At 36.9% G+C, this 21918-nt stretch overlaps 1 protein-coding gene across 11 annotated transcripts in view; it reads right to left on the bottom strand.

The window, feature by feature from the left end:
- Nucleotides 1–21918, bottom strand: part of cadpsb (Ca2+-dependent activator protein for secretion b) — a 92259-nt gene that overhangs the window by 12021 nt on the left and 58320 nt on the right. The window contains exons 12-24 of one of the 11 annotated variants that reach the window (XM_053498503.1): nt 16594–16730; nt 15585–15772; nt 15151–15255; nt 13109–13210; nt 12913–12976; nt 12163–12286; nt 9919–9987; nt 8375–8407; nt 6653–6759; nt 6210–6239; nt 3170–3326; nt 2889–3030; nt 1626–1787 (exon numbers count right to left, since the gene is read on the bottom strand). In XM_053498503.1, coding sequence (XP_053354478.1) covers nt 1626–1787; nt 2889–3030; nt 3170–3326; nt 6210–6239; nt 6653–6759; nt 8375–8407; nt 9919–9987; nt 12163–12286; nt 12913–12976; nt 13109–13210; nt 15151–15255; nt 15585–15772; nt 16594–16730 — 1420 coding nt within the window. The remainder of the gene's footprint in view (nt 1–1625; nt 1788–2888; nt 3031–3169; nt 3327–6209; nt 6240–6652; nt 6760–8374; nt 8408–9918; nt 9988–12162; nt 12287–12912; nt 12977–13108; nt 13211–15150; nt 15256–15584; nt 15773–16593; nt 16731–21918) is intronic. The other 10 variants (XM_053498492.1, XM_053498498.1, XM_053498493.1 and 7 more) reach the window with 10 other exon arrangements.

Genomic DNA, 21918 nt, shown 5'->3' with positions numbered 1-21918 from the left:
GATTTGCATGGACTTGAATTTCGAGTGAAAGAGGACACTATGGGAGTCCAGATGAGAAACAGAAACACAAAGATCAGGCTCTCTCTCACCACCCATGCCCGACGAGGTTGACGGAGTTCCTGAAGTCAACACACACCATGCAGTCAACTCTGAAGACGTTGCCATCCTGAGTGGAGATAGATGGGAGAGGAGGAGGAGGAGGAGTGTTGTAAGGGTCAGGGAGGGGGTGGTAGCCTACCATAGAGTTAAAACATAAGAGTGACTGGAGGTTCTCAAAGTATCTAACGGCAGCCATCTTGGGTAGGGTGAAAGCCTTAAAGCAGAATATGTCCTGTATACCACAATGAAGTGTTAAGAAATATTTGGATGGAATTTACCAGTCCAGGATCTTCAATGATCTCATGGTCTTGACGATGGAATTGAGTGTGCTTTTTGGGAAACATGTATAAATATCTGAAGCCTGCCCTTATGTTTAAACTCCACAAGAGTGGATTACTGCTTCAGAGTTCTTATTTTTTCTAAAGCAAAGACCAGGCAGAGAGGTCCACCAACCCACACCCACTAACCTTTCCTAACCTTCCAGGCAGACCTGAAATCAGTGTTGGCCCTTTAGAAAAACCCTTCACTTCAAGAAATGGATTTCTTACCTCAGATGCCAAAGCCAGCTATTTAATTCTTAAAAGAAAGAGGGCTATTATAGGTCATTAAGATTTGTCTTTGTCACTTCAAAGAGCTAACACAGCACAGGTGGGTAAGTAAAACTGTGGTCCTACTTGTAGACACCGTTTTAAATGGGGAAATTTTTTCTTTGTTGGGAACTTAAGACTGACTGATTGTAGGTTTGGGTTGCAATCCAGATCTCACCACCTCAGTCCTACCTCAATGGCATGCACATTGAGGAAAATGAAAAGCTTTTCAGTTCTCATTTCAAGTGAACAAACAACTTGGGATTGACCCAAATCTCTTGCAACCTACTTGGCATGAAAATGACTTGAAAGCCAATCACTGCTTTGTGCATGTGTTGCATTTTTATGCAAATCAAAACTGCCTAATTAGTAGATATACAATTTTTTAAAATCCTCCTTTGAGAGGCCAATGCATAATTTATATGGATATATTTGTATAAATATTAGATGACATACTGAAGCCTAATTATGAAAGCTTGACAAACATTTTTAAATCTCTTCTTTTTTTATGCTGTAGACAAATCATGTTGACTTTCACATCAAAGCTTGATAAAGATCAAACACCAACCTTCCACTAGTCTCTAGTGAGGTTACACATGGGAGACTCTGAAGTTAGATGTTTAACCTTAGATTAAGCTTTATCATTATAAAGAGAAATCATAGTTTGTATAATTGTTCCTTTATCATTTGTATGTTATTTGTTGAATCATAATTCCTGTCTGACTCCTTTTTACAATCCAATACATGTGGCATCTCTCTTAAGGTTATATTCCAATGTATTTTTAATAATGTTTGTCAAGACACTACTGTTTTGACTTTAAATCATTCCTCCCATTTACGTTTTCACCCCAGAGATAACACACAGCTTCAAGAGGACATCTTCATGCCAAGGATATATTTGAATTAATCAGATCTGAGGTAAACTCATTGAATACACACTCAGAGTCATAAATAGCAGTCATCCAGGATGGAGTGGAAAAGCTAGGCATTTGTGGAAGGTTAACAGATAGTCCTGCTACTGGCACAGGAAGATTTGGTACTTTGGGAATTTGGAGGTTCACATTTGGTAGATTCACATTGGGTAGATTACTTGTTAAACTCCTGCAGAAACAGACAAAAAAAGAAACAAAAAAATCCATAACAGTGGCAATGTGGAATGCTGCAAAAAAGCAATGTAAGACATACAGTAAAAAAGTAACAAGTAAGAAAAGTTGTAAAGGAAATGCTTTAGACATTCAAAAGGAGCAGACATAAAGGATCAGTTGTTAAATGTAGGGAAGGTCTCTAAAACATTTAAACACAGGACCTACAGTAAAACTGAAACATGGTTGATAACTGGGACAAGAGCACACATATACAGATAAACAAAAGAAAAGAAGCAGCATAGTTTAGCAGCTTGGAAGGTAAGACATGAAGTGGTGGGAAATTGAAAACACGAGACGTAGATGACAGACGAATAAAGGATCTATTTCCTGTTTTATTACTAAAGGGGACTTAGTAAAGGGCACCGTCCAGGTTATCAACACGCCTTTTTGTACAAGCCTACAAAGCTCTAAGCTGATCGTTTTCATGGTACATCTGTTGAAAAATATTGATAAAATAAGATTATTAAGGAAAAGGCTAGACAGCCCTTCATCTAGATGAGATTAGATTGCCTATGTGAAAAAGGGTAAAATGCATATGCAAAGGAAAAATCTGAGGCATGAAAGACAAATTGATTAGCACAAAAAAGGCATCCTATTTCCTTTAAGCGTGCGAAATGAGGGTTAATTTACAAAAAAAAAAAAAAAAAAAAGATGAGAACATGAAAGGCATTGACTGGAGTCTGAAAGAGCGAGTTTTCATTTGGCCTGAAGTTATCTAGTGTAAACTGATGAACAGCTTAATGAAAAAGCTTAAATGTTCTTGGAAATTAAATCTGCAATTCTTCCACCATATACTGAATATATAAAACATTTTTTAAATACTTTAAAACTGTAGGCAAAACTTAGGTGGCTGATTTGTTCTCATGAAAACTTAAGTGAAGTTTTTTAATATTTAACTGTGATGCCTCCGGACAGTGAAAATCTACACGTTGACTGTACGGTTGTCCTCACTGCTTGCTGCAGGAATAGGTGCCCTACATTTTTTATTTATCTCATGAAATACCCTGTGTTACAATCACTCCCAGCCCTGTGGATTCAGCAGGAAGTGGTGTCTTACTTTACAGGTTCCCAGGACTCGCGCTCAAAGCCCCTGTGAATGGACTGAGCAATGGAGGACTCCATTAGATCGACATATCGCACCACCAGCGGTGCGTACAGGTCCTGCAAGTGCTTGTGAAACTTTCCATTGCAAAGATGGTCTAGAACAGAAGGAGCAAGCAATAAATCAAGGCCATTCTCATTAAAGACCATCCCATGTAAATATTTTCCATGATCACACACTGCAACTGCTGTGTCGCCATTAATATTTTAATCATTTCTTATAAAAACAGGGCTTACAGTCCATCCGTAGGAAGTCATTGAGAAGCTGGAAGAGAGGGAAACTATCCCAGCTTTCAGGAGACTGGATCTCAAGAGCTGCATCCATATCGACACTGTAAAGGGATAAGAAGTGCTCGGCATGCTCCACCATCAGATCTGACCACCAGGCAAAGGCCTTGATTATTAGGAAAGGAGGTAGTGAGAAGGGAAAAAAAGGACAGATTGAAAGACTTTTAGAGTGAAATGAGGTAAAAGGGAATCAAACTGGTTCTTGCATGTGGTGTTTTAACTTTAGAAAATTGGAAGTTACTGAGTAAGTGGCTGATGGTGCTACGTTACCTGTATTAAATGACTATTTTCCCATCAAAAGCCTCTGAAGCATTTGTGCCTATAAACTCAATTATACTGTACAAGACATCCATATTGATTTTGCAGCAATTACCGTTTTGGATGGAAAACAAACTATCTATTAGTAAGAAATGACCACACTGCTTTACCCAGGGAAGAGATAAGAGATAATATGTTTAGCCTGGTTGACAAAACCGACAGAACTGATTTCTGCAGCAGAGGCCCTGATTTACTACAGATGTACAAACTTGATCACAAAGCTGATTTATCATAAGGGTCTAGGAGACTGTACAAAATAGCTCATCTTACCCATTTTGCACATTGATTTACTAAATGCTGTATGCAATTTAGGGCATTTCTGCCTAAAAAAAAACACACGCAAGGGAAGATTGTGGTTTTACTTGGCCTGAAAATTGAAGTTGTTTCATATTTAGTATTCGCTGCACATACATTATGTACCTCCCGTGTTAAAACCATTTATAGTGAGTCCATTAAAAGGTTTTCTTTCCATACAGTGTACCATATGCTCCAAGCACCTTTTCCTGGTATAATACATTATGTGTTTTATATATGTGGGGCAAGATTCTGTTTACTCTTAAAGAAATCCATTTGAAATCCACTGCAGCGACTGAGAACAACAGAACCATGCAAGTCCTCTTTTAAATATTGTCTTCTCCCCTTACTATGCATTAGCAAATTAGTCTTTGTGAGTACTCTGCAATATGCTCGACAGCTGCACTCGCAATTTATCTGACTGCACAACCAAAGCAGCTCTTCAGTGATTTATATGAGATCTTAGTAAATCAGGGCCTGAAAGTCTCTTTATCACGCATCTACACACTATTTCTGTACTGTGCAAAACACCTCATGTATACTTCCTTTTACTTTAGATATGTTATTTATCTCAAAATAGCCTTCAGACCCACTGATTTAATAGTAACTATAAATATGTTAAAGTAATAATTGTCTAATTTGTTATTATTATTATTATTAGTAGTAGTAGTAGTAGAAGGAGTAATCCTACACATTTTAAAAGCTTACATATGACAGTGGCATAAATACCAGAAGTAAATCACTATTTAATATTGTGTTGCATACATCCTTGCACATGGTGAGATTACTCCACTGTATAGCAACCTTTCCTTCATTTAAATCTATAGCCAATAGAGTCAAGATGCCAGAAAATGTGCAGTTCTCATGCAGGTGGAAGTAAAAATCGCTGCATGCTTTTGCTCTTCAAATGGAAGATGTATTATTTTCGACCATTCACATCACTGCATCCCTGCCATCAGGATGGGGATGTGACTCATGCAACCTTGCAATCCCTGGCATGCCTTAGACTGCAAGCATGCAACAAGCTTCATAAAAAAGGGCATTGTTTTTTATTATGATGTTTTAGTATTTCTTTTTTTTTAATTATTATTATTTTTATCTTTTCTCCAAGAGTGCTGTTCAGTTTAAGACACATGGCAAGATGGAAGAAAATGCAAAACAAGGTTCTGCATATAAACTGAAGTGTTAAAATTGTTTAGGGAACTGATCAGCATTGGAGACGGTTCATCCTTTTCTTCGGCAGTATGCTGTTTAGATGCCGTACCCTGTAAACACACTTAAAAAAATAATATAGCTGAGGATGAACTTACCATTTGCCTAAGCTTTAAGGACACTACACAAAGCGTAATGTCTTAGGTTAGGGACAAAAAACAAAGCATTCGCTGGAGCATCAGGGCAATGTGTATGGCCAAGGTTAACCAGACACACAAATAGAAGGAGAAAAAGATAGAAAGAGGGTAGCAATGTCAAATCCAAACAACTCCAAGATCCTTCCCCAAGTCCTTTCTTGCAGAACTATACTGGGTAGATCAAAGCAATATGGGAATATGTTGAATGGTTTAGTCTCTGTCAAATGACCATCATATTTAAAATTGGCAAGGCAAGCCAAGGGGAGGGAGCCAGGCTATGGCTTTGGATTATGATGTATAGAGACAAAGTAGACTTTAAATTTGAAAACATTAGCAGGAAGGGGCAAACTGACATAGCAAACTCTGACACGCTTGGGATGACAAAACTAGGGGGTGGGGTGGTGCGAGTACATAGACATTCCCTTTGGAAGAAAAAAAAACTTTCCATTAGACCAAACCCCTGAAAGTGGGAATGCAAGCCTTACAATTACCTCCTTCAAAAAAAGACTGGACAGAAACAGCGCTAACATACTGAGACGGACCATAGGCAGACATAATGCTTAAATTCCCCGAACTGAAAGGAACAGGGAATAAAAGGAATAAAGGTCCCACAGAATTCATGCACAAACCATTACTGGGGAAGAAAGGGGCTGCTTAATTGCATTCAGATTGCTCACGTACCTCTTTTCCCTGCCCAAGTACATGTGGATTGAATGGTAAGAAAAACATGGAAATATTGCTCAGCAGATAAGAGACAGGGATAAACTTAGACTTATTTGGCTCAATGGGATACTTTTGGACTGTTGATAATTAAGGTGAAGTTCACACTGATTGCAGGCCCTTCTGAATAATTGAGCTGCTAGATTTAATTTCATCAATTCCAGACCATGTCTAGATACTTTACTGAACCGCCCCATTCGCCCACCCCAAAATGACAGTTAAGCCTCTTGCGTGGCTTGGCATGCTTGAGGGGAAAGGTACAATATGTGATGAGGACTTGAGAAGAAAGGAAACAATTGATACTGTACCGACTGGTCTCCTGTACTTGTGACCGCAGCCTGTTAAGCATATTCAAAAAAATAGAATAAATCTATAGAACTCAGGAAGACCACGGATTATCTAAATAATCTAAATATAAACTCCATGTACCGAAGGCATGCCAAGCATGGACATCTCTCACCAGCTGGTGGATGGAAATAACTAATGAATCATGCAAAATATTATAAGTGACTGATTTGTTTTCCTGAATTGGCCACTTTTCATTTTACATGGTATGCTTTTCCAAAGCATAAATAAATAGAACAGGACTTGTTTTTAAGAGCAGAGACTGGAAAATCAGTGCGTGTCAACTCTGTCAAACACTATTTAACAAAGTTATAGAAGAAATGTTTGTCTTAAAAAGCAGATTTTTTTTTTTTACAGCATGAGGTGTGATAAATTGGCTGGATAAAAGACAGTAATGACAGCTCACCTCAGCATGATGGTCCTGATTCTGCTGAAGAACCTCAATGACTAACTCCGCCAGACGGATGACATGCTCCAGTTTTTTGGCAGGAGTAGCTAGGTTTGCTACATTCTCTGGAGCAGAATATTCAGACAGGACACAGATCAACAGCGGTGCAGTGTAACCTTCTGGCCAAATTAACTAGGGACATAACATCAAACTGCTTCATTCTGCATGCAGGAACAGTAATATGGTTGATGGCATACAATATATTAAACAGAAATTCCTATGTAAAGTTAGTAATGCTTAGTCGGGAAACTAATATGGCTTTTCAGAGTCTGCAAATTAGACTAACTAAGGGGCTCAACTACATGGCGTTGTAGAACATATGGTTGGAGGTAAATTTTAAAATAATTCCTGATGTAACAACAGATAAAGACTTGTTTACAAATTTTACTATATTTTTATTTCAGAAATCTAAACGAATAAGAAACTAGCTTTAAAAATCCTATACATCTTATTATACTTAAGACTTGTAATGCCACAGTTGAGACAAACAAACTGTCAGACATTTGATTTAATGAAATGAATGCAGGACAAACAATGCTTTGTGTTTTCACATATAGTACACAATTGTCTGAACACACAACTTTAAAAAGACAGGAGAACAAAATACAAAGTGATGATAAGCAGCGAAGTCCTCCTTTCCATGGAAATGTGGACCAGTTGATTAGTTACTGGATATGCAAGTTACATCCCCTGGCTCCGGGGTGTAGTGTGTGAGGATTAGAAGGGTGTAATAGTGGCTGAATTAGAAAATTATCCAGATGTTTTAAACTAATTTCATAATAAGACTTAGGGCACAAGGCGAGGTACACTCTGGACAAATTGGCTGGACAGGGTGCCAATCCCTCACAGGACACACTCACGACAATTTGGTAGTGCCAATTAGCCTAACTTGCATGTCTTTGGGAGGAAACCCACCACGCACTGGGAGAACATGCAAACTCCATCCACACAGACCCCAAGGCGGGAATCGAACCCAGACCCTGGAAGTGCAAGGTGACAGTGCTAACCACTAAGCCAACGTGCCACCATATATATGCATGGTATCACTCCTACAGTATAACACTACCGATCAGTGATTTCTGAGCCTTTAAAGTTAATTGTATACAAGTCACGATGCAATCAACACAAGATGATGAAGTAATGATAATCATGGATTATCATAATCCAGGTTCATACTTCATTCATATTCAGTGTGGTAAATTGTTTGTAGTTCTCAATAGTTTGTCTGTGGAGATACCCGGGGTATAGTGCATTGTGCAGTTAGGGTCGAAAAAAGGGTGGAAGAAATTATTTTTAAAAAACCCATTTGATCACACTTTAACACACTGAAAATACAGTCACTGCTATATTTGTGATAGATAGTATTGCACAACTGACCAGTCACAAAGAATCATTAGGACCCTTTGTTCATACCTTTAAAATAACAATACAATAACACAAATGTTGTGCAAGCTTTGAAAAGCATACTATCTTCACATACAGTTTTCAACATTCAGTATGGTGCAAGGAGAGAGACAGACCATGCCATAGTAGCACAAGGGAAATACTTGTGTCAAAGGGAAGTGCATGGGGTTTAGACAGTATGCTTGTATTTAAGTGTTATATATATATATATATAATGTGTGTTAAGATAAATGTTAGAGGGCGAAGGTCATAGGTCAATGTCAAATATAGCTTCACCTGGATCCCTTTGATCCTTTAGAGTTTTCTCAACTTGGAAGAGAGAGAGGGAGAGAGAGAAAGATAAAAAAATGAAAATAAAATATTTGGCATTATGCGGTGTTTAAGTCAGTGTCAGGAATCATCTTTTGTAAGCTGAATCTTCTGTGGACTCCAAAGGATTTTCATGTATTAATATGCAGACAAGTATCTTGAAAAAAATACGCACACAGTGGTAAACAAGGACACAGATGACAAACAGTAAAAAAAAAAGCACCAAAGAGCTGTTGATCCTCATGAGAAAAATAATAAAATATGCAGACAAATATAAAACAAGTCAAACATTTAATGACACACGTTAACTTGGCAGAAATAAACCTTGCAGTGAAAAAAAGAAAGACACACTTGACAAATAGAGCACAGGATTGTTGACCCTCACAAAACACTGATGGCTGCTCACGTAGTCGAGAACAGAACAAACGTATGACACCGGTTTAAACACACATGACTCATTGCTCCATTGCTCTAGTCCAGTTCTCCTGGAATCTGAGTCAGCTGCTGAAGTGCTCTGGAATCCCCAGTGAAACCAGCTAGTACAGTACAGCACAGACACACGAGCAGACGACTGAGGGAGATAACAAGTGAGAAAAGCAAAAATGCATTCAAGTCATGAGCATGAGCTTCAAACCAAAAAAAAAAGGACAAGAAGAAGCTGAACAGATGCGTAATCGTGTTATGTCACAAACAGATGTGGCCATAACCAGCACAACTTCCTGTCCACTCCATGGAATTATAATGGATTGCCTATAAATCATAGACGGTAATGCTAAAAACAGATACATTCATTCTATTGTACTGTATTAGCCTGGTCCAGCTTAAGCCTAATACTGTATATGCATGTGTGCAGCAGACTGATTTGTATAAGAAAAATGTTTTAAATGAGAAAGCAACTTTTTAAATCGGTTTGTTATTGGTGCCTTTCTCCAATAAATGTAGAAGATTTTGTGCCAGAGCAAAAAAAGCAATCACACTGGTTTAACACTGCAGAAGGATTGAAGAAATAATGAGCCAATAAAAAATTATAATGCGTATTTTCATATATGGGCCTGTCTCCCCTACTCTAATCATAACCACACGCCGCAACAAATGCTAGAGGGCTGTGACTGGACAGATTGCATTTCAGTGTAACAATTTTTGTCACTAATGAAAACCAGTACCGTTTGTTAATTGTATTTCCTGTTTTTCAGCAGTGTGGTTACTTTATGCCCTGAAACATGCTCTTCTCCATAAATAATTTTAATCTATAGAAGGTCATCTTGCTAATTTGGCTGATGGCACACCTGGTCTAACTACATTACCACTGCTGACCTGGAATAATCAAATTCTTCAACTTCGTTTGCAGTGAATGCTTCCTATAGCATTAGAAAATTGACATACTGTAAACATTTAATTTTCATACAATTTTACCTTCTATCTAAAAAAAAAAAAGGCTGGAGATATCATGAAAGACAGGATGTACAAGAGTGAAGAAAGAGCGATGAATAGGGTGAGAAGAAATTACTCACGGATGGTTAAATCCATCACTTGTGTAGCCAAGGAGTAGACAGGGTGATCATACATTTCCCTCTTTTTTCCTGAAGAAAAAGAGGATTTGGGCATGCAAGAGTTTGGGGTCAGAAATCAAGGGGTTAAGGGCTAATGATGGTGAAGGGCATGTCTGGTGGTCCTTATGCAAACTCATTTGTGATATATAATAGCACCAAAATTATTTTAACAAGGCAAAGAGCAGACAGTGCTCCAGTTTGCATACTTTTTAGTTCACCATTTTAACCCTCAAATATCACAAATTATAAGGGAAAAATATTAACAGGAAAGAGCCAATGATATATGGTATAAGGCAACCAGTTAAGGGGTAAGGAGAGTGAGGTGTGAGTTGGGATCAAAAGACAGGGGGGTACTCAATTAATCAGGACCCCATGTCTTTTGAAAGGGAAAAAAAGCCCAATTCTAAATAGACCATCATCATCTTCCTGTAATGTTCTTATAGCTGGCTCAACAGTAAAAACAATCTATCATCCCTGTCTTTTCTGTCCTAAATATCTGCCATTACTCACTATTTCTTTTCCTCTTGCCCCACTGTGTAATTTAATTCATCTCTATTGCTTAAGGTAGGGCACCTATTCCCCCAATACTGTACCAATGTAACAATACTGTTTCCCTTTCAACACTTTCCCTAGCCTAGACTTTGTTGCATCTTCCCTGCTTACCTTAATTAAGTCCCTTCCTTAAGTCTCTATCTAATAGAATGACTTCCTTAGTCTATGACATGGCTTGAAGGGAAGGAAATTCCATAGGGGCAATGAGTGATCTTGGAAGATTTACTTTAATCCAGCCATTGCAAGGAAGGATGGATCTTGGCTTTAGAATTGGGCAGAACTGTACACAAAGAAACAGAAAAGTGCAGGGTAATGGAAGATATTTTACGTCTTTACATCGTGTACCTATGCTTCATTTTCCATGTCACCTCAAGTGAATGGAAGGGATCAGAAGCTTTTTACTCTGTGAATTTGAATGCATTTTTACTCACAAGGTAATGTGCACAAAAGCATCTAAGCTATGAATAAACAGCTTGTAATTTGTTCCGAAGTCAACCATGATGATCTCTGAAAATACAATAGATACAGTGCATTCGGTAATAGTTTTTGTTGTTTTGTTACTTGTGCAAAAATATTTTCACGCACAGCATCTGGAGATGGACTAGTATTTATAGACATCCTTCGGAGTGAAAAAATAAATTTTCTGCAGGATTCCAGCAGGCACAGACCTACAGACATTTTAAATATACTTTACTTCGGTTTAGTCATTAATAAGTATATGAATCATTTATAATGTGTCTAAATGAAAACGTTGTAACTAACATTCTTACGGATCGATTCGGTATAAAGAGCAGGTAAATATTACCAGGAATTAAGATGGACCTATATACAAATTCCTTTACAGTTAACCTGATTATCTTGACATAAAGTTGGATCATAAAACAAGATGCTACATTAAACATAATTGATTTAAGGAAAACACTATATGCTATATGTATGTAAATAATCTATACATACATATACATATAAACACTGTGTGACCCCCAAAAAAGTCATACACTCCATAAGATTTTTTTTTCCAAGCATTGATCACGGTGCACAATAAGGTAGGCAATTTATGTGTGACAGTGAATCCTCATGCTCTCAGAACTACTCTTTTTCAATTTGAATTTGGGAATATAAAGTAAGTCTGGACTCATCAGACCATATGATCTCGCCAAAGTCAAATTTTATCCCATATTTAATTAGACTGTGCGTGTGGAAATGCCCTTAGTTTTACTATTAAACATAGGTGATTTCTCCAATAGGTTTTTTTTTTACAATCCAATTTAACCAAGCATTTAAGTGATCTCTGATCAGAGTCATTTATGATTTTTCTCTGACTGAAATTTCTTCCATAAAGTTGACGGATCAGCACTATCCTTCCAGGTTTTAATAATGTGTTGGAAATTTATTACACAATTTCCAGTAATGGTGACCTTCTTAAACGGTGACTTTTTTCTGGCCAGGCAGTGCATATGGTATATTTAATTAATGAACTGCGAACAAATCTTTGGAATATAGACTTGTTAAAAGAGCAAGAGAGAGAGAGATAGCGAGAGAGAGGTGTCATAGTACAAGGCAATCAGCTGCTCTTCCTACTGCATAGGTTAAGCTGGAGGATAAAAAGGTTAAAGACATAATAGTGAGAAACATAAAGACATTGATAGTCACCTTCCACTCTGGCGTACTCAGTAATGCGCTGGTAGTTGATTTGAGCTGCCTGCTCCAGGCATTTACGGATGACACCCTTCACGTCTTCCTGTGGCACTGGGGTCACAATGTCCTTCATCAGCACCTGAGAATAGACGGTATCCAGAGACAGGCTGTATATGTTTACTATTGCTTATTACTTTAAGAAGAAATGCTTTAATTAAAAAAAAATCACTGTTCTCCCTGTTCACATATACCGATCAGCCATAACTTTCAAACTATTACCAATAAAACCACCTAGGTTTTAAGTTCCCATTGTGCTGGTGGCTCTGGCATCTTGGGTATGGTTACATGGGACCTCTGGGGGTGTCCTGTGGTGCCTGTCACTGGGACATTAGCAGTGGATCCTTTGGGTTATGTGGGTTAGAAGTGGGCTCCCATGGTTGCTCAGTCAGAGTGGAATCTAGGGAATCTGGGGGCTGGGACACCCTTAAACTCGATTCCTACTATGCCCCTCTACATGGCTTCTATCGTGGCCAGCGTTTTATGGCGGTTTGTTCTGAATAAGCTTTTTTTGTAGGATTGGGTGGAGCTGGCTGGCCTTTGGACCCCACAGGTGTAGATAAGCCTTGGATGCCCATGATCCTTGCGCCAGTTTACTACTATATAATTGACAATCAATGTTATTCAATTCACCTTGCAGTGGTGTTAATATTATGGCTCATCAGTGTAATACAGGAATGTGTCAGTTGAAAATAATAGAATCATTACCCTCTCCAGCAGAGACAGTGTGGCTTTTAGAGCTCCCTCAGGACGACCAAATGGAAAGCAATACCTATGGCAGGAACAAAACCTCAGTGAGTAATATTGTGGGTGGTATATTTGTGTGATAGAAAAAAAAAAAATTAAGACAGCTAAATAAACTGCACTCATAAACATGCTATGTATCCTAAAAGCAACTAGTCACCTGAAGTTTGTAATCTGGTTCTCCAGCAAAACACGTAACCGTTCTTTGATGTCCTCGAAGCGATCTTTTTCTTCCACTATCACGGTTCCAAGACCATCAGGTCTATTTCAAAAAAGCAAGGTCTTTAGAGATCACGCAGGTTCTGCTGAATTAGGTTATCAGATCTTATATGTGTAGTGGTCTGGCAAAACCCTTTGCATGTTGGTATGGCTGAATTTTGTGCCAAAAAAGATCAGATTTTGAATAAATTACGTTTTTTTTTTAAGATTTTTTACTCCAAAAAAACATTGAAACACAGAATATATTTCAACAAAATTTAATTTTTTATTTTACCATGCCTAGGACCGTTTATCTGCGATGCCCCTGACCTATTACATAATTAAAACAGATTATTTCACTACCAGTGTGAAGTAAACAATTGAACAAATGTTCCCCAGTTTCTGTATGCCATGATTGCGTTTCTTCGCTAACACTTCAGATTTCCTTATAAAACACACACCCTCCTGCGTTTTCAAGTCTCAAGTTCGGGGGGTGTATTCATGTATGAGAGCCTCAGCATGAGGGAGAGTTCTAGCTCTTTTAGTTGCAAATAAAACAACTAAAGATATAGCAGTTTCCCTGTGTATACTGTGTCCACTGTTAATATCTTCTCCCATTTTCTATTTATCTACTGTAACCTAATTCAAACCTACTTGATCTGTTCTGTAATTTGTCCCAGGAGTTGAGCATTTTAGGGTATTATTGTTTTCAGCTTTATGAGAGATTTTTTTTAGGGTTTTTTGTTATGTTATATAGTTCACATGTAAAAAAAGAAATAAATGTCCAAAAAAAGAGAAAAGAAATAAATGTCCAAAATTGTGCATGTAAAGGGTTTTTCCCAGGCTGTCACACAAACTGACATAACACACCATATTTTTTTTAGGTCAAATTATCTGATGTGAATGGAATTTTAAACATTTACAGAACAAAATGGAAAGGTTTGGAATGAACAAAAAGACAAAACTGACTCAATATGAAGAATGTGCCCTCAATTATTAAACAAATCTCACAAGATATTAAGATTGCATGAGATGTTAATCAAAAACCTTTTTTGCATAACATGAGGAGAAAATCTAGTTAAAATGAAAGAATCATAAAGAATTTAACTTATTTCTTTCAAGTATTAATGGGATATAGGAACAAGTGCCTTTAACCATCAGGCATCACTCATACATGAAAATACGATCACTTCTTCACACACTCTGGGTATCTTATGTACAGCTATTAATGTGATTATTCTCATCTTCTGGATCATGTACTAGATTGCGGCGCACACTTCACCTGTATGCATTAGGCTTCAATTTAATTTACAATTTGGCCCAATTTAGATTTTTGTGAACATGTCTCCAATGTTTAAGGGATTGTGCTTTGTACCCCAAATCACCATCGAGAATGCTTACTAATATGTATTGAAATATATATATATATATTTAAATATAAATGAAGCCAAACCCATCCTGAGGGTGGCAGCAGAGACACATCCTTAACTGAGACATTCAATTAATGTTTTTTTCTTCTTCCTAAACTGCAGCAGTAAATTGAGTTTTCCATGAAGAACTGCATCAGTTTCATCTGCCTGTACAGACTGTCCATTAAACCTTTACCTAAGCTTCCTTATAAACGAACAAGTCATCACTAATGTAAAGACCAACAAAAAATATTCCTTAAAAAAAAAAAAAAAAAGATTTATTATTAGTGCTAAAAGTACTACATTCATTGTAATTTCAAAATTTTTTGGAATCCAAGGGGAGCCTTAAACCTGCATTATTTTCTTTTAATAACTCAAAATCAGTCCTATTTTACTGTTCCAAATGTATAGTGTAGGACTAAATATACTTTTCATTGACTCTTACATCGTTATTTTAATTCTGTTTTAAATTAACTTTTTGCAGACCATTTTCTTAGACCATTCTACATTCTGGGTACAGTATGTCTTGTATATGTATTTTTAAATAAAGGGTTCAAATGTAATTATAATTTCCTTGCATTTAAAGTCCTCTTACCTTTGGAACACTGGGACTTGGTGAGATTTAAAGCTCCTCTTTTTTTTAGACTCCGATTTCCCTTCCGGCTTAGAGCCACCCACTTGTAACTCAGACCCCCTCTGACTATCAGGAACATATGATGAGGTGAGCAGCAGTGAAGCAATACGATTCAGAAATAAAAACAATGAATGAAAAAATATGATGTCTTTATGGGTTAATGAAAACTATTAGGATAAATAAGAAAAAATGAATTAATGTCAGAAACAAAGCAGAAATAATCAATGAAAGAAATCATACATGGTATATGAAAGCAAGTAACGTAAAAATATTAATAAAAGGGCGAATACTAAATAAAAACTGATGAAGCAGCGTTGATGACTCTCTGGTAATGTATTCTTTTCCAGATTTCTCTTGAACCACCCCAGTAGTATCATCATGGACCATTCTGATACCTGTTGCCATGGACATGGGAGGCACAGAAAGCGAAGCTGTAGTGTAGCAGTGTTGGGTCAATCATGTGACCTGTGTCTGCTCGTTCCAGCAGGTCCCTAAGGTAGCACAAGTGCCTGTGGCATCCTCTCACACCATTTCGAGCACAGTATTCATCCAGAACAAAGACCTGACCTGGGCTAAACCAACCCTGGAAGCAAAAGGGAGTAGAAAAAGATTGAGGACTGGTAATGCTAAAAAAGCAAAAGGATGCTCACATGCCATGTGGAGTAATGATTGGTCACTCAATCATTCAGCAGTCATGCAGAAACACTGTAAGTCAATACACTTATACATGCAGAAACATTCTTAAATGATGTAAAAGAGTCCACAAACTGTCTCCCAAGTGGGGTGTCCTACATGAAGTTGACTGTTTTAAAATATTTTATTAGTATTTATTGATATAATGCAGTTATTAAAGGTGTATTGGTTGTTTTTCTAATAAATACATACCAAAAGCCATGCATCCATCCACCAATTCAAGCGTTCCTTTTTCATTAATCTATCTTTCCACCCACCCCTTCATCTATACACCTTTCCACCAATTGATTTATTCTTCCATCCAACAACTCATCCACCCACCCAGCCATCCGTCAATCAATCCATCCATCCATCCATCCATCCATCCCCATTACCCATTTATTGATCTATTTATCCATTCATTATTAATTAACAGGTTTTAGGGAAGGTGAAGGTAACCTGTTTTACATGTGATGCCGGACATCAAGATTTTTTCCCATAGAGAGCAAAGATCTACAGTACCTGAGCTTTTTCCACATACATAAGCTAACAGACACTCCTATTTGTCTAGTGTCATTGTGAGTGCCAGGGAACATCATGTATGTAATCCCTCAAAGCCAGAGAGCATGACCAAATTTGCTCCCTGAGCTCCCAGACATCGATGGCTAATAAATATAATTCTTGATAGTGAAGCTGGATATTTGGACCCTTCTGTCCGTCTGTGTCACTTACCAGGCATGCGAAGTTGTCATTGAGCCTGTGGTCCAGTGTGAGCCTCTGCACCATCTCGAACAGTGAGGCGTGGTCAAAATTACACGGGTTAGCTGAGATAAACTCATCCATGCCGTGTTTCTGTGCCCTATCAGCATCTGTCCAGCCAGTCACACAAGCCGCAAGGAGGTGTAAGGAAGATGATGTTAGCAAAACAGTCTATACAAAGGCCTATATTTCTTCAACATAAAAATTGCATCTTAGTCATCTACTCTAAAGCCAACCAAAGACTTTCAGCTTTCACATTGTCAACTTGCAGCAGAAGTCAAGGAGCGTTCAATCAGACCTAGCAATGTGGAACTGGGCAATGCTCAAGTTCAACTCATCAACCCACATTCAGACTGGATGGGCATGCATGGACAGATCTGGGTGCATTTTCTCCAAACTCTCACTAGGTTTGAGCTTGCAAGGACCCCTAATTATAACTTAAGGGAAAGTGGATAGTGGAGGAGTTCGTAATGATGAGCTGTAATGCTTTTTCATTCACATGAGTATAATAGATTCTGCCATTCGCAACGGGTTAATGTCATTCATTTAGAGAGATATGATGGATTGTGTGCTTGTAAAAATGGAGATGTCAGAAAACCTGGGATTTAAAAAAAAGAAAAATTTTATAATTTTATAGTTATTTTGTGGATACACACTTTAAAGGGTTAAAATGTCCAATGTTTAAGGGCAAAAAAGAAAAATCTTTTAATGCCATATGACAGTCCTTCCCAACATATCTTTAAAATATTGTTTATTATAACAATTAGCAGAGCGATCTTACTTAATATGTCTATCTCTTATTTAACATAACATTATAATATTAAAAGCATTACGATAATGTTTTTGAATTATATTTTTTATGTACATTTATTACTGGGGAGTTTTGTGTGTGTTAAATTTAATCATATTAATTAGTTTCTATTTTAAAAAGAAAGACTGAATAATATGTACATAAAAGTTTTAAGGGAGCTAGTGAAAGGAATGATTCCAAACTAGAATCCAAACTAGTGCGGTCATGGTTGTGTGAACAATGTGTGTAGTGTCTTTGAGCTGAAGTCTGTAAGTGTCAGCTCATCATGTTCTATTTTTTACACATAAACAGGGGAAAATGGTTATGAATGTGGTGACAGGACAGAATAATGACTTTTTACATAGAGAAAGAACAGACCTGTAAAAAGTTATCCTCCTTTTTTTATTTAGTCTTGGTGGATTTATGAGATTTTGTGGTGTATTACTTGCAGACTGACAATAATCATTTGTGTGTGAAAATCAGCATTTAGGTGATCCAGAATTATTCGTAAGTGACAAAAAAGGTAGGAAGGGAAGATTCCTTAATGAGTAAAAGTAGATGCAGAAAGGGAACAAGAAAAATGTGGAGTAAACGTAAGGAGGAAGAAAGTGTCATGGCAGTAAAGAAAGAGTCAACATAAAATACATTAAACATTAAAAACGATGCAGGAAACTGTGGAAAATGTTATAGTATGGGTCAATTAAGAACATAATATGTGAGAAAGTTACAAAAAGAACAGTAAAGCTTCTTTAGGGAAGATAGCTAGAAGATATATTTGGACAACAGAATAATAAAAAATAAATAAGAAAAGAAAAAGGATTTGAAAAAGGGGCTTATATCAGGAAAAGATGTATAGTAGCACTTCAGCTATGTTATTTTGCTGTAAATATGTATCTTCTAAAAGCTGTGATGTACAATAAAAAGTTAATCTGGTTAGCTCAATACATATTATACCAATATTTCCCAGGAGATTTTAATATCCCTGTTAAAGCCTACTTACTAGAAGAAGCATAATACATTATTGGTTACATTAATTAAATACATTTCCTTTGAACATGAGTGTATGTAATGCTCCATGAAGATCTAGAATCACATGCGGGAAGACAATGAGTCAAACCACTATGCTTTTCAGTGACATGCAGGAAAAGAATTGTTTATACATTTTCCACTAAAGACTAACTATTTGCATTCCTTCTTTTATATATATATATTTTTATTATTAGCATTTGCAAGTTGACAATACTTCAGGATTTTTCAGTGTGTTCACAACAGTTGCTGAGCACACTAGCAAGCAAGCCACCATGGTGGTACGCTAACAGGCTAGCATTACAGTTCTGTTGCAAGTACATAGGATTAGCATGAAGCCAACAGAGGCTAAAAGTGGGTCATTCATTCTCTGGGAAAACGGGGAACAAAAAAACTAACAGAAACAGAAAATCTTGCCCTTTTGTCACCATCTAAATGAACTACTGTCACATCTGAGTGCTCACCTACTCAAGCAATAAATGGGCAACCAGAACTCAAATTTAAAATGTAGTTTCTCTCTCATTGCTAAAAAAAAAAATAATAAACCTGGGCCTAGTAACAGTCTATAACAGACCCAGAAAATCTGATCAATATTAAAAAACTGGGAGTATTTCATGGAAATAAAAGATGGCAATACCTAGTCCTTGGCATTGACATTCAGAATACTCCGCTTACATATTTGCCAACTCTGGTGAACCGAAACCAAAATGAAATAAATCGGCCTAGAGGTAAATGAACCCTCAAGAGTAAAGTGCTACAGGGTCTGCTGGCAACAGCAGATGATTTAATTAGTCCAAGGTTGATTTGAAATTCAGCTAAGTTCTTTGACTAATAAATACCTGTAGGTCCAGAGATGTTATCTTAATTTTTTTTTTTTTCATTTTACAGAAATAATTAGTAGGATGATTATGAGTTAGGCATTTTCCCCCAGCATCCAATAGAATTGTTTGTTAGCATCTTGAATTATACTTTAACATGTCTTGTTTAGATAAATCCATCTTTCCTTTACTTTGAGGGGTCTCACACCAGTAATACTATGTACAGTAGAGAAGGCAATTATGCAAAACAAATCAGTCATAATATCTGTGCTTTGTAATAACAAGAGACGGATTAGAAATTCATGCATCCTAATCTTGCAAAAAAAAAAAAAAAAGAAGAAAAAAAGTATATTAATAGACCTACATCCATTAAATTAAAGAATCTACTTTGGTCTAAGGCATGGAAATATTTTAGAAAAAATAATAAAGAAATAAAGAAATAAAAAAGAAGGAAAAAAAAGAAAAAAAAAGCACATTATATTTGTCAGATAATGGTTTTAGGATTATCTGACTGGTTCTAGCTAACAGGGAAGCACTTACCCTTAAGTCCAGCTAGAAGACAGCAGGGTAAGAAGGGACAAATCAGAATAACATAAAGACTAGCAACAAGGCTGAAGGAAAAAATGCAGACACGAAAACCCTGACCCCACTACAGCTGCACGACTAAAGAAGGGTACAAGCAAAGCATGAACGAAGAAAAACACAATGTAAAAACGACGACCTGTACCGACATGATAGTGTAGTCTGAGCTGGTGTAGGACAATGTCAGAGAGACAGATAGACAAGGAGAGGGAGGGGGAGATGGGAAGAAAGATAAAGATTGGTGTGTCTTGTGTTGTTGTTGTTTTTTTTCATTGTTATGGTGCAGTTGGTTCTAACAGGATTCTTCAATGTAATATCTATATACGTGCTCTGTAATTTTGTACTGCCTAATATTCTTACCTTTTAGGAGTCCATATTGAAACAGAATCTAATATAATATATAATGTTATGCCAGTAACAGTGACTATGAGGATTATATGAAGGCACTGCATTAATTGAAAAAAAAAAAGGATCTACCTTGTTTAAATTTACTCTGACTTTCTCATTCAAACAATAATAGAAAAAAATGAGAATACTGCCATATAAAATCATCAAAATTAAAGAGAGATTTTAAAATAAAAAAAATTGTCTTAATGTTTTTAGATTTTATCACAATTTTAACATTGTCTTAAAGGAAAATACCACCCTAAACACTTTAAGGATACTTATATTCAAATATATTTATGATGAAATTAAGGATTCTTGTGCTAATACAATGGTTGGTGCTGTATTTTTATTTTTCCCATGAGAAGTTCAACAACATTAAACATAAGGTATAATGGTCAGGCTTTTCTGTTAGCTCCTAAAAGCAAAACAGCAACAGCTTTTTTTTTCTTACTCTTTGTTATTCAGCGACATTTAGTTTTATAATCATTAGAAGTTCAAAGATTGTGAAGACGGTAAATTCTAGACTAGAATGCTAAAAAGTTCTCAGAATGGCGTTGCAGTTACACTCAGTTGCGCTGAGTTATGGCACAGATTTAGCTCGGCTTGATGAGCACAACAGAGTCGACAGTGGTATTATTTTATCATACAGTGGAAGTTTTGGAACATGATAACTTTGAGTAGAGTGTAAGGATGAGAATATAAGATATCTGGACAGGTTAAACGACTACAGCACTGCTGCATTGCTTTCCTTTTGTTGAGATGAAGTGAGAGTGAGAGTTTCTTCTGCTGCCACCATCAGCTAGTTGTCGAACACCATTGTGGGTAATGCAGGATATTGTGGGCCGAAGTGAACACAGACGAAAAAATATTGATAAAACGTGTAAATTACAGATAAAAGTAACTGGACAATTCTCCCTGATGTCAACCATAGGTTTTCTGAAGAGTGGATTTGAAGCTCTACTGTGGGATCTCTGGTTGTTGCCATCGTGGCAGGAGCTGACTGCACCTAAACCCTGGTTAATTCATAAATTGCCATTCATTTTGCCAACCTCTCACCCTATGTTTCCTAATAGGGGTACTGTTGAAGTTTTGTCAAATTTCCATGAATGGTTTAAAGGCGGTTGTGAATAGCATATTTGACCCTCCTCCTTTTGTTGATGTTTAAAAAAAATTTCAGATATAAATATGAAAAAATTTAAATAGCTAGAGCACATCTATGCTTCCTAAAAGATTTTGTAAAGATTTGGTCAAATGCCCACAAATGGTTTAGGTAAAAAGTGTTGTGACAGAAGACGGATGATGTTGACTGATAGTGATTGCTATGTGTCGCCTATGCTTTGCAGGCAGGTGAAACCAAAAGTCAACTCAGAACTTGATTAAAAAAATACAACACTGAAGATATGCAAGTGATTGTCCAGGGTGTACCCTGCCTCATGCCCTAAGCCTCCTGGGATAAGCTCCAGGCCCTCCACGACCCTGAATACACGATAAAGTGGTTTAGACGATAAGTGAGAAGATATGCAAGTGTTGTAGGATGGATTTTTCCTCTAATTTCACCACGTTTTATATAAATCAATCAGAAAACTTCAGAACCTTTACAGCATTCAAGAATCTGTTTGAATCAACTGCACTGAATATTGAAGTGTTTCCTCTGTGTCAAGCGTTTTGTTTGTTTGAGGAATGTAAGTGGTGCAT

Source organism: Clarias gariepinus, chromosome 6 (assembly GCF_024256425.1).
Source record: "Clarias gariepinus isolate MV-2021 ecotype Netherlands chromosome 6, CGAR_prim_01v2, whole genome shotgun sequence".
Taxonomy (NCBI): Eukaryota; Metazoa; Chordata; class Actinopteri; order Siluriformes; family Clariidae; genus Clarias; species Clarias gariepinus.
This window is presented reverse-complemented; position numbering and strand designations above follow the sequence as displayed.